The sequence below is a fragment of the Argentina anserina genome, chromosome 2 (assembly GCF_933775445.1).
Source record: "Argentina anserina chromosome 2, drPotAnse1.1, whole genome shotgun sequence".
Lineage (NCBI taxonomy): Eukaryota > Viridiplantae > Streptophyta > Magnoliopsida > Rosales > Rosaceae > Argentina > Argentina anserina.
In genome coordinates this window covers 1-13,134 of record NC_065873.1, presented here as the reverse complement: position 1 = coordinate 13,134, position 13,134 = coordinate 1, and the positions used below count along the sequence as shown (strand labels likewise).

General features: G+C 42.7%; 2 protein-coding genes and 1 pseudogene across 2 annotated transcripts; 2 read left to right on the top strand and 1 right to left on the bottom strand.

The window, feature by feature from the left end:
* Nucleotides 1-1,947: 1,947 nt before the first annotated feature.
* LOC126785223 (senescence-specific cysteine protease SAG39-like) lies at nt 1,948-6,022 on the top strand (annotated as a pseudogene).
* A 272-nt stretch (nt 6,023-6,294) lies between these two features.
* On the top strand, nt 6,295-7,274 carry LOC126782134 (squalene monooxygenase SE1-like; the record flags this gene model as incomplete). Its single annotated transcript, XM_050507308.1, has 4 exons — nt 6,295-6,363; nt 6,481-6,694; nt 6,803-7,092; nt 7,188-7,274. Coding segments are annotated over 4 exons (660 nt in total), but the record flags the coding sequence as incomplete, so codon positions are not given.
* Nucleotides 7,275-8,139: 865 nt separating this feature from the next.
* On the bottom strand, nt 8,140-10,255 carry LOC126782133 (uncharacterized). Its single transcript, XM_050507307.1, has 2 exons — nt 8,923-10,255; nt 8,140-8,816 (listed from the first exon to the last, which is right to left on the bottom strand). The coding sequence occupies exons 1-2, from the start codon at nt 10,253-10,255 to the stop codon at nt 8,140-8,142; spliced, it is 2,010 nt and encodes a 669-aa protein (XP_050363264.1).
* Between the last annotated feature and the right edge of the window lie 2,879 nt (nt 10,256-13,134).

Genomic DNA, 13,134 nt, shown 5'->3' with positions numbered 1-13,134 from the left:
GAGGAACAAACTCATGTTGAAGGTTTGCGTATTTATAGGATTTCTACTCATATTATTATTCCCACGTAAACAAGGAATTATTATCCCATGTATAGAAGGAATAGGAAACGTATATCTGCATTCCCCTTTCTAGGGAGTAAAACAAAACTAAATCTGAGAGAGAGTAGTTGTGACATGTGTCGAATTTTGATGAGTGGCACTGGTTTGGCACAAACACTCTGGTACAGGTGATGTGCTCTCATCCTAAAGAAGGGAGGCATAATTGCCAATTTCCTACCTTAGCTTAGCTTTGGCTTTGGTATCAATTTGCTACACTAGCTTTAAATTTTGACAATTTGCTACACTAGTTTTCTAAAACTTGCCAATTTGCTAAAATATATGTTAGTCATTTTTTTGAACCTCAAATGGAATTACTGGTGTGGCTTTGGGTGTATTGACTGCATCTTTTGGTGTAACTGGGACCAAATTGGTTATTGGGCAGTAAAAATTGTAACGGGCGTGCCCGATGCTATTCCTGTAATAGGATCGCCCCCTGTAGAGTTATTGCGCGGAAGCATGGTACTCGTGCAAAATCTTTGAGCGCCGCTCCGATGAACTTGGAACAAATATCCTGCCTTTGTAATACAACCGATCATTCACAAGAGTGAAATTCTTGCGCGTGCACTTACTAGTGGCCAACTCATGTAGCAGAGCAGAGGCCTCAGGGTCACGGCGACAAGCAGCATCAATGTCTTGAATGCTATCGAAAATGGGGGCCGAGACAGTTCGAATAGCCATCAATTCATGTTGTCTAGAGAGGAGATCAGGGATCGTATTTGTCTTACCAGGCTTGTACTCAATCGAGTAATTGTATCCCATCAATTTCGATAGCCACTTGTGTTGGGCTGGTGTCGATACTCTTTGATCGAGCATGTGCTTAATTGTCTGGTGATCAGTGCGGATTGTGAATGAATTACCCAAGAGATAAGGGCGCCATTTATCAATGGCAAGGAGGATGGAGAACATTTCACGGTCATAGGTCGACAACGCCTGTTGTCGCTCTGTTAAGGCTTTGCTGATAAATGCCACGGGATGCTTGTCATGCACCAACACGGCACCCATACCCTTAGAACTCTCATCAGCATATATGGCTGCTCATTCCGAGGGGTTCAGGCATGCCGATCCGGTTAAATTCGGAGAGCTTGTCGCTAGTCCAGGACTTAACGTCAAAGAGGCGAGTTGGTCGCCCTACACACAGGTAGGGGTCTGGAGCCGATCCCCTGATGAGAGTTGTCACTGATCCTTGTTCCAATTTCACACTGCAATGAAGTTCTAGGGAAAAGAAATGAGTAATTTGAAACTCAAAACATGTTCAACCATATAGGAATCATATATAGGAATCTGATGCAATATAATTAAAGGTATATGGAGATTTACTTTGAAAGAGTTGGAGCCTTTTCACGCATTCTCTGGATGAAACGCCCGTTGTGGAAACTTCTCGCAGCTACATCTGAACTGTATTTTTCCAAGGAATAAGTCAATTTCTTATCGTTTCCATCTTTGTAAAGAGCATATCCAAACACCATCTGAGCATCAATGAATTATGAGTTCATTGTTTCATAGCCGTTGAGGTACAAATTAAGTTTAATAGCAAATCACATGAACTCTTAATCTAAGAATCTGCAGAATCTAGAGGCAAAGTTCCAAAACTAGCCCACTCTAAGGATTTTTCTTTTCCTGATTGCTTATTACACATCATCGCATATACTCATAATCAACTGCATCAAAAAGTTTCAACATAATAGAGAATGCGACTTGGTTGCCAAAGTAGCACCAGATTGCCGAGCACACCGGAGAATAAGTCCATCCTTCTCTTAAAACTTCCACATCAATCACTGTGCATGGTCCGGCTGCTACTCTCATATAGGCCTCTCCACTTTTCAGAAGTAACCTCATTTCAGCCTAACAATGGCTTTCATATTCAAAAGCTCAACAATATTACATGTGCTTCTAGTTTTTGGAATTTGGGCATCCCTAGCCTACTGCCGCACATTGCCTGATGCTGAGCTTAATGTAATGGTGAAGAGACATGACCAGTGGATGGCTAGTCATGGACGCGTCTATAAGGACCATGTGGAGAAGGAGAAGCGTTTCAAGATATTCAAGGACAAGTGTGGAGTTCGTAGAGTCCTTCAACATGGGTGGAAATAAGCCTTACAGTTTAAGGATCAATGAATTCGCAGACCTGACTAATGAAGAGTACTTGGCCTTCCGCAATGGATACAAGTTTCAGTCTCCAAATCTCATGTCATCATCTGGAACATCATTTAAATATGCCAATGTGACTGCAGTCCCGTCTACTGTGGATTGGAGGAAGCGGGGAGCCGTGACCCCTGTGAAGGATCAGGGTTATTGTGGAAAGCCTAATACCCGGCCACCCTTCTGTCTAATTTTATTCAAGTATATACGATCTACACTTTTATGTTATGTTGTTAGAGAACTCCAAATTAAATTTTGCCCACAATATCTACATGTGAACAGATTATCATGCATGTCATGATCGATCTTCATCATAAGTAGTAGCAGACGTACGTATTCATTTCCTAGCTAAACGAGTACTTGATAGCTTACACACTCGATCAGAAGGTAGACCATCACTTTTAGAAAAACCTTGATCCGGGTGGAATGTTCATTAGTTATTCGAGACCCACATCAAGCTTGAGATAACATAACATGTTAGATATATGTAGCAAGAGAACACTGAAGTGTGGGCTGTGATCTTAAGTTCTCAACATGTATCTTACTCAGGCACGTAATGTCATATATTTATGTTCGTAGGATGTTGCTGGGCATTTTCTGCAGTGGCAGCTACAGAAGGAGTTACGAAGCTAAAAACAGGGAAGTTGGTGCCTCTTTCGAAGCAACAACTAGTCGATTGTGACACTGTTAGTGCAGGCTGTTCGGGTGGTTTAATGACTTATGCCTTTCAGTTCATCATCCTCAACGAAGGCTTGGCAGCTGAAGGAGACTACCCTTATCAGGGAATTGATGGGAGTTGCAGGAGGAACAACGAGGAAACTCCTGCAGCCAAGATCACTGGCTATGAGGTTGTGCCGGAGAATGAGGAGGCTTTGTTGAAGGCCGTTGCGAACCAACCAGTCTCAGTTGCGATTGATGCCAGTGGGGCTGCCATGCAGTTTTACTCTAGAGGGGTGTTCACAGGACAATGTGGAAGTGAATTAGACTCTAATTCGGGATCAAATTATTTGAATTCGTAAAAATTAATAAACTTTATACGAATAATAAACCGCATTGTTTCGCCTCGCGACATTGTAAATCGAAAACGGAACCGCTTTCGGAAATCTTAATTGGAGAAACATTACGCTTCCGCGATGCGAGAATCGACTTTTACTCCGTCGCTCGTTTCCAAAGACTTCCTTCATGAAAGTTGTAGAGCTCGTCGATCCGAGTTCGTGGACATGTCACGCGTTCTAATCAGACGTCGCATGTGAAATTTAATAGCGACGGAAGTTAGTTTCCAATTTTGAAAAAGAGTATAAAAAGGAATGTTTAAGGGTTAGGGTTTCCATTTTCGAAAACCCTCATTCTCTCTCCTCCTTCCCCTGCAGCCGCTCTCTCTCTCCCCGACTCTCTCTCTCTCTCAAAAAACTCATCGCCAGTGATCTCGCCAACCGGACGTCCGTGTCTCTCACCGCCGGCCTCAAAAGCTTCGCACGGTCCACCGCAGCAACCCACGAACTCGACACGCCTCCCCCCGCCGCCGTGAGCTCTCGCGCGACAACCCGAGGCCCCGTGACTTCCTCCGCCGTCCGAGCTGCTCCTCCGGCGACGCCAGTGCACGAGGCTAGCACGTCTCCACCGCTCATTACCCATGGTGCTACATATGATGAGATTGGAGCTCAATTCGCGCCTCGCCCCTCGCCGCTGCTCGATTTTGCCGCCGTCGAAATTCAAGCACCTCCAGTGATTTCCTAGTGATTCTGAAGCCATATCTAGGTAAGGGTTTGCTTGATTTTTTGTTTGGTGTGATTGTTGTTGAATTTGTGGAGGAATTGGGGAGAATCGGAGGAGGAGGATGAAAATGAGCACCGCCGCCTTAGGCGGCGCGTGAGGGAGGGTGAGAGGTGCAAGAGGCGGCCTTAGGCCGTAGAAGGGTGGAGCAGAAGGAAAGGAAAGGTTTTGGGTGGCGGTGGGCAAGCCACGCGCGCCGGTTTGAGCGGCGCATGAACCCCACGCGCCGCCACGTGCGGCGGCACGTGAACAGTAAATTTTCAAAAAGTAATTTTTGTACAAAGTGATTTACATACGGTAAATATAAAATTATTTTATGTATGGTGAATGTCAAATTATTTTACGTACGGTGAATATAAAATTATATTACGTACGGTGAATGTAAAATTATTTTACGTACAGTAATTGTAAAAATTATTTTTGAAAGGTAAATTAGTAATTAGTATTTATAGGATAAGTAATACGGAAACAATACGTATAAGAAAAGTAATACGTAAACAGTACATATATAAAGAGTAATACATAAATAGTATGTATATGAAAAGTAATACGTATATGAAAACATTAATATGTGAATAGTAATTTACGTGAACAATAATTTCATAAAAACCGAAAATTACTGAACAGTTAAACATTAGTACTGTTTCGACATTTCAGGTTTTACATAACGTTTCTAATCACTTCTTCTTCAATGTAGGTGATCGATTAATCGAGTATAGGAATTGCTTTCAGTATTGTGGGAATTACGCTCAGGAAACTAAGGTGAGTAAAATTTCACAATGACGAATCTACCCTTAGCGGAGATTCATAATTACACTTATTTTAAAAAGATTGAACTATGATATGTATATGATATAGTGGATTGTGTATGTGTATAATTGGTAAAATCGATACATATATATGGGTTGCTATATTATATACTGTCATATTCCCGATTTCCCGTTTTCAAATAAGTTCATTTATGGTATTGGTATTTAATTATTTGAGCATGTCACTTGGTTTGTACAATAACATGTGAGGATTGTTTTGTACGTGGTTTTAACTTGAGTTATGTTAAAACGTTTTTGTTGTCTTCGGACATGTCTTCAGACGTGTTGGCATGTCGGAACCTAGCCTTGGCCGGGCGACAGTTACGATACAGTTAGAGCTCTAGTCTGTCTGCCGGTTTACTGGCATGAGAGGTAACAAATGGGTTATCGGCTTATGTGTACCCATATGTTTGAGATTATTGGGTGACAGATGAGTTGCCCAATGCCCGGCGGTGTACTGCATGAGGGGTAACAGATGAGTACCCGTATTATAAATGTAATTGGGTAAACATATGGGTTGTCTGATTTCTCATGAGCACTTATATTTTAAGATATTATTGGACGACCATATGAGCTGTCCTTTGACTCATGAGTACATTTATAATTGGATGTTTCAATATTTACTCTCGTATTACTATACATGTTAGTTTGTTGTTTACTCATACGAGCTGCAAAGCTTACCGGGTTTGTGTTTTGCAATCCCGGTGCACATATTCGATGATGTAGGGGATAGTTCCGCATGTGTGGATTATCAGAATCGACGGACAACTCTGAAACTTCGAAGTTGCCTTATTTTATTTTGTGGTGAGGATTGAGATGATTTTTACATTTCCATTTGATATAATGCTTGAATTATAAATTTGGTTTGTAATAATCAATTCGACTGAGTTGTACTATAAACTCAGTAACGATCCGCTGTGACAATAAGATGATTTCGATTTATTGAGATTGTTTTAGAGTTTTTCATGACTTCGATTTTTGAGTTTCATGTTCGAAATTTCGGGGTCGTGACCATGGAGTAACTGCAGTTGGGTATGGGACAAGTGATGATGGTACGAAGTTTTTTGGCTCGTGAAGAACTCATGGGGTAGAAGCTGGGGTGAAGACGGGTACATAAGAATCCAAAGAGATGTCAATCTTAGGGGACGTCTTTGTGGTATTAGTGTATTACTAAGCAAGCTTCCTATCCTACTGTTGACTAGCAAATAATCTTGATATATGATATTAATGGAGCTTACTTCCCTGCTTGAATTTTAGACGTACGATATATGGGATTACATGCATGCAGATTTCATGTCACAAAAATTTATGATGAAGAGCTAAGGTAAAAACATCAGAGGATCAAAAATGAAGAGCTTCGGCGAGACACAAAACAAACCGTTATACATAACATATGCATTCAGGATCTTCAAGTCTGATGTTCTTTTAACCAGCGACGCGCACGATTGACACTCCCAAAATAGGGACGTGACAATATGATCCACTAACAATCGTGTGTAATGGCTGCTTTTCAAATATGCGCAAATCACTCAGTGCACCAAAGGTACTAATGAAGTGCCAAACTTGATAGTTAAATAACCAATTTGAACTGAATTTATTACAGCCTCGCAGGGGTTTTACTCTTTCGTCTGACCGACATAGTTATTGTTTATTGCTGCAGGTTGAAAGTCCTTGTTTTGTTGGTTTGATCTTGGAAAACTGTGAGCTTCCACACGCAAATCATGGACATGTGATTTTGGGAGATCCTTCACTCATCCTGTTTTATCCTATTAGTTCCACTGAGGTTCGTTGCTTGGTCGATATACCTGGAACAAAAGTCCCTTCAGTAGCTAATGGTGAAATGGCCAACTATTTGAAGACTGGTGACTCCTCAGGTATCTTTCAGACTTCTTTTCAATTTTTTTGTTGATTTGATTAATTCAAACTTGATATGCATACTGATATTATTGATGAACTAATCTGAGAACTACTTTGTATTTCAGATTCCCCCACAGCTATACAGTGCTTCTATGGTTGCAGTAGAGAAATGATGGCTGCTAATCCGGTTCCCACTCCTGGTGCACTTTTGTTAGGCGATTCATTCAACATGAGACATCCATTTGAGCCTTGGAGGCATCTTTCATATGGACCAGTATCTCTTCTCTCTGGTCTTAACCCCCGTCCACTACACTTGTCTCTCCATTTCTTTGTTGTTGCTATATATGGCGTAGGGCACTTGATGTTTCCATTCCCTTCACCTAAACGCATATGGCTTGGTGCTAGATTGATCTTAGTATGTTAAGAACATGTTACAACTTATTGTAATTATAATTTTCTATGCTGATAACTGAGTTCTTATACAAATATTTCTTGGTTTATTATTTTCAGAGTGCATCAGGCATCATATTCCCTATTATAAAGGGCAAAGGAGTTAGACAAATGTTCTTTCCTGCAACTGTGCCAGCATATTACTGATCTCCTCATGTTCACTGAAGGAAATGAATGGGTGGAGATAAAACATTGTAATCCAGATTATTTAGTTTGTTACTCCGCATCCCAAAGCGCGCTGCCTTCCTAGGCTCCCTATGTTATATGCGACGTGACTATGGAGCACAAAGGGTAGCCTTTCTTACCTAATTTCAATCGTGATATCCTAATTTTATCGAAAGAGCAGCATTTGTTCCAACCAGAAAGACCTTTACAATGCTGAAACTAAGAGGGAACCAATTATGTTCTGAATTCTTTTAGGATTAGTTGTTCTGCCCCGATGAAATTGTACATGTACAAAGTCATAGTAATTACCACTGATCCACATTCTTTTTCAATCATTACTTGTTTCAACTGCAAACCAATCATTCAATGTCACCCTCGAATACCAGCTAACCAGATCCGAAGAAGAACTGAACTGAAAAACACGAGTAGAGAATCCACCTGAAAGGTCACATGCTTCTCAACTAAGCTCGACGACTTTCACATCGCCATTCATTCAACCAAATCCGAGTCACGGATATCTTAACCTTGATAACATGGAATATTTCTGCAAACATTTTGCTCAGAAGGTTCTGCACATCGGTAATGAAGACAATATGGAGAAAAGAGGGGCAGGGCAGGCTATTTGTTGGAGCATTAATCAAAAGAATGCGAATATGGTTTCCTCTATAGAAAAATCAAAAGAGCACCACATTTCAAACAAACAAAAACAATACCAGGAGAGGAAGTTAGAGATAAACTTTATACATATACTGATATACAATAATTAATCCTGCACTTGTAATTGTACATGCTTTCCTTAACCATAGAGCTCCTTGGTATCAGTCATACATTCAAACATTGTTTTAAACTAAAATTGACCCAAGAATTCAAATGGCATGACCAAGAATTCAAAATGCCCCTCATGAGTTCGAAAGGCAGTCTTAGAGATGTCATCCTCATGCATTCGAAGCTGATGGTACCCCGACCTAAGATCAAGCTTCGTAAAGTACTTGGCTACGTGCAATTCATCTAGAAGCTCATCTACAATGGGTATAGGGTAGCGGTCTTTCACAGTCACGGCATTCAATTGCCTATAGTCCACGCAAAATCGCCAATTGCCATCTCTCTTCTTCACTAATAAAACCGGTGAGGAAAACGGACTTGAGCTACGTCGTATTATGCCGGTTGCCAACATCTCCCGGACTTGTGACTCCAATTCACTCTTTTGGGAGTGACCATAGCTATATGGCATCACATTCACCGGACTGGCATGAGGAACTAGAGAGATGCGGTGATCAATATCGCGTTTCGGAGGTAAGCCAGTATGTGGTTCAAATAGCTGAGCAAAGTGAGTCGACAAAGCCCGCAGCTCACTGGGCTCGTTATCAATAGGCTCAGTAGAAGCTATTTTGAAGAGGCCCTTAAAGCCCAACTGATCAGAGTGCAACAGAGCCAATAAATCCCTAGACTCCGAAAGAGATATTTCCGATGTGATGCCCTGAATTGTATACCCTCTGCCTTCGACAATGAAGAACATAAACTTGGCTGGAAAATGCCAACCAATGAACCCAAGTTGATTCCACCATTGAGCTCCCAAAATCACAATCATCAACTGGCAGGAGAATGAAGTCATCTAGCAATTTATAATCACCCATCTGCACTGGTACATTTGGTGCCATACCCCACGGCTTTAGAAGGTGGCCGGAGGCAGAGGTGAGGGACACTGGTGGGCTTGGTTGAATAGGGAGGTGAAGCTCTCTAGCGAAATGTGGGTGGAGGAAGTTGAGGGCGGAGCCACAATCAATAAAAACCACAATTGATCTACCATTGATCTCACCACGTACTCGCATCATGTCTGTTTTCTTAGTGAGAGTAATGGCGTGGAGGGGCAGGGGTTGTGGTGGTTGTGGGTCAGTGTTTGGGTTGGGTAATTCTGACAAACAGTCCTGGAACTCTGAATCCACCTCAGGTTGGGCAGTTTCAAACACGGCCATAAACGGGCGTCGACAGACATGGTTCTCACCAAATGGGCCATTACACATGAAGCACAGTCCTTTTTCTCGCTGTTCATATTGATCCTTTGGTAGCCAGTGCCGAATTTGGCCTGGATGGGCTTGTCGTTGTCCTTGGGCAGTAGTTGGTGGTCCAGTGGAAGTAGGGACAAGAGGGTTGGTAGTGGCTGGTTGTCTTTGGGCTGTGGGACCAGGGGTTGAGCTGGAGGATGTAGACGAGTCCCACCGGTTGTGTGAGGACCACGACTGGTGCCTAACAGGTCTGAATTGCGCCAGACGAGTGTCGTTGAATTTGGCCTCATACCGGCGAGCCAGTCGCTGAGCGCGAGAAAGGGTTTTGGGTTCCCAAGCCATGACATCATGTCGTATATCTGGCCGGAGACCGCCCAAGAAATTGTGAACGAGCTGAGTTTCCGACCAATGAACAGCACGGCATGACAACTTCGTAAACTCACTTATGAACTCGTTGATGAAGCCATGTTGCTGGATGTGAGTCAAATCCGCCAAATAATCAGAATCGTTGCCAACACCGAAGTGTTCCAACAATGCCGTGTGAAATCTTTCCCATGCAGTAGCCGGGTTGCGCATCTGGAATGATGTCATCCAAATGGAGGCGTCGGGCCCAAAATGAAGTGCAACCGTAGCAACCCGCTCAGCCGGCATAACTCTGTGGATTTGCAAATAGCGGTCAGCCATGGTGAGCCAACCAACAACATCCTCCCCGTGAAAATGAGAGAGATCGATCTTCGGCTGCTTGTAGTAAGGCTCATAGCCAGAATATGGGCCGGTGTTTCTAAAAAGTTGTGGGAAATTGCCAGAAGGGGTGAACGAGTATGGTGGAGTGAAGGTGTTGTTGCAACCATGCAGAGGGGAATTGGAGATTGGAGTGGTGGTGGTAATGGTTGAGAAACTGGACGAGGCAGCAGAGTGGGGGTTGAAAAGTTGGGAAGTGGTGAGAGGTGGGTTTGACATGCCCACAGAGAGGAATGAAAGATCCAAATGGCCGGTGGGAGTGGGCGGTAGGTGGGTAACAGACCCAAACTGTGGTGCGCCAGGCTAAACAGTCATGGCGGTAAGAATCGCATCGACCTTCGCGGTGATGTCAGAGAGAACAAAAGGAAAAGTAAAATAACAACTGGATTCAATTCATTTCTCAACCCCCTGCCTCCAAAGGAGGTTTACATACATATAGCTAGCTTCTACGCTTTAGCACAGTTGTCCTACTAGAACTTACAGCTACTTAACAGGCTACAAGACTGGGCCTCAAGGGCAAATACAACAAGAGGAATTATAATATAGTCCTAACAGTTTGGCACAAACATCTCTAGTACAGGCAATGTGCTCTCATCCTAAAGAATTAGGGTTTAGGGTTATAGGGTTTAGGGTTATAGGGTTTAGGGTTTAGGGTTATAGGGTTATAGGGTTTAGGGTTTAGGGTTTAGGGTTTAGGGTTTAGGGTTATAGGGTTTAGGGTTTAGGGTTATAGGGTTATAGGGTTTAGGGTTTAGGGTTTAGGGTTTAGGGTTTAGGGTTTAGGGTTTAGGGTTTAGGGTTTAGGGTTTAGGGTTTAGGGTTTAGGGTTTAGGGTTTAGGGTTTAGGGTTTAGGGTTTAGGGTTTAGGGTTTAGGGTTTAGGGTTTAGGGTTTAGGGTTTAGGGTTTAGGGTTTAGGGTTTAGGGTTTAGGGTTTAGGGTTTAGGGTTTAGGGTTTAGGGTTTAGGGTTTAGGGTTTAGGGTTTAGGGTTTAGGGTTTAGGGTTTAGGGTTTAGGGTTTAGGGTTTAGGGTTTAGGGTTTAGGGTTTAGGGTTTAGGGTTTAGGGTTTAGGGTTTAGGGTTTAGGGTTTAGGGTTTAGGGTTTAGGGTTTAGGGTTTAGGGTTTAGGGTTTAGGGTTTAGGGTTTAGGGTTTAGGGTTTAGGGTTTAGGGTTTAGGGTTTAGGGTTTAGGGTTTAGGGTTTAGGGTTTAGGGTTTAGGGTTTAGGGTTTAGGGTTTAGGGTTTAGGGTTTAGGGTTTAGGGTTTAGGGTTTAGGGTTTAGGGTTTAGGGTTTAGGGTTTAGGGTTTAGGGTTTAGGGTTTAGGGTTTAGGGTTTAGGGTTTAGGGTTTAGGGTTTAGGGTTTAGGGTTTAGGGTTTAGGGTTTAGGGTTTAGGGTTTAGGGTTTAGGGTTTAGGGTTTAGGGTTTAGGGTTTAGGGTTTAGGGTTTAGGGTTTAGGGTTTAGGGTTTAGGGTTTAGGGTTTAGGGTTTAGGGTTTAGGGTTTAGGGTTTAGGGTTTAGGGTTTAGGGTTTAGGGTTTAGGGTTTAGGGTTTAGGGTTTAGGGTTTAGGGTTTAGGGTTTAGGGTTTAGGGTTTAGGGTTTAGGGTTTAGGGTTTAGGGTTTAGGGTTTAGGGTTTAGGGTTTAGGGTTTAGGGTTTAGGGTTTAGGGTTTAGGGTTTAGGGTTTAGGGTTTAGGGTTTAGGGTTTAGGGTTTAGGGTTTAGGGTTTAGGGTTTAGGGTTTAGGGTTTAGGGTTTAGGGTTTAGGGTTTAGGGTTTAGGGTTTAGGGTTTAGGGTTTAGGGTTTAGGGTTTAGGGTTTAGGGTTTAGGGTTTAGGGTTTAGGGTTTAGGGTTTAGGGTTTAGGGTTTAGGGTTTAGGGTTTAGGGTTTAGGGTTTAGGGTTTAGGGTTTAGGGTTTAGGGTTTAGGGTTTAGGGTTTAGGGTTTAGGGTTTAGGGTTTAGGGTTTAGGGTTTAGGGTTTAGGGTTTAGGGTTTAGGGTTTAGGGTTTAGGGTTTAGGGTTTAGGGTTTAGGGTTTAGGGTTTAGGGTTTAGGGTTTAGGGTTTAGGGTTTAGGGTTTAGGGTTTAGGGTTTAGGGTTTAGGGTTTAGGGTTTAGGGTTTAGGGTTTAGGGTTTAGGGTTTAGGGTTTAGGGTTTAGGGTTTAGGGTTTAGGGTTTAGGGTTTAGGGTTTAGGGTTTAGGGTTTAGGGTTTAGGGTTTAGGGTTTAGGGTTTAGGGTTTAGGGTTTAGGGTTTAGGGTTTAGGGTTTAGGGTTTAGGGTTTAGGGTTTAGGGTTTAGGGTTTAGGGTTTAGGGTTTAGGGTTTAGGGTTTAGGGTTTAGGGTTTAGGGTTTAGGGTTTAGGGTTTAGGGTTTAGGGTTTAGGGTTTAGGGTTTAGGGTTTAGGGTTTAGGGTTTAGGGTTTAGGGTTTAGGGTTTAGGGTTTAGGGTTTAGGGTTTAGGGTTTAGGGTTTAGGGTTTAGGGTTTAGGGTTTAGGGTTTAGGGTTTAGGGTTTAGGGTTTAGGGTTTAGGGTTTAGGGTTTAGGGTTTAGGGTTTAGGGTTTAGGGTTTAGGGTTTAGGGTTTAGGGTTTAGGGTTTAGGGTTTAGGGTTTAGGGTTTAGGGTTTAGGGTTTAGGGTTTAGGGTTTAGGGTTTAGGGTTTAGGGTTTAGGGTTTAGGGTTTAGGGTTTAGGGTTTAGGGTTTAGGGTTTAGGGTTTAGGGTTTAGGGTTTAGGGTTTAGGGTTTAGGGTTTAGGGTTTAGGGTTTAGGGTTTAGGGTTTAGGGTTTAGGGTTTAGGGTTTAGGGTTTAGGGTTTAGGGTTTAGGGTTTAGGGTTTAGGGTTTAGGGTTTAGGGTTTAGGGTTTAGGGTTTAGGGTTTAGGGTTTAGGGTTTAGGGTTTAGGGTTTAGGGTTTAGGGTTTAGGGTTTAGGGTTTAGGGTTTAGGGTTTAGGGTTTAGGGTTTAGGGTTTAGGGTTTAGGGTTTAGGGTTTAGGGTTTAGGGTTTAGGGTTTAGGGTTTAGGGTTTAGGGTTTAGGGTTTAGGGTTTAGGGTTTAGGGTTTAGGGTTTAGGGTTTAGGGTTTAGGGTTTAGGGTTTAGGGTTT

Excerpts from the sequence above, each read along its gene's own strand:
- LOC126782133 (XM_050507307.1), bottom strand. The coding sequence starts at position 10,255 with ATGTCAAACCCACCTCTCACCACTTCCCAACTTTTCAACCCCCACTCT. Across the intron at positions 8,817-8,922 it reads AAATGTACCAGTGCAGATGG|CCAAGTTTATGTTCTTCATT; the intron begins GTGATTATAAAT and ends GGCATTTTCCAG.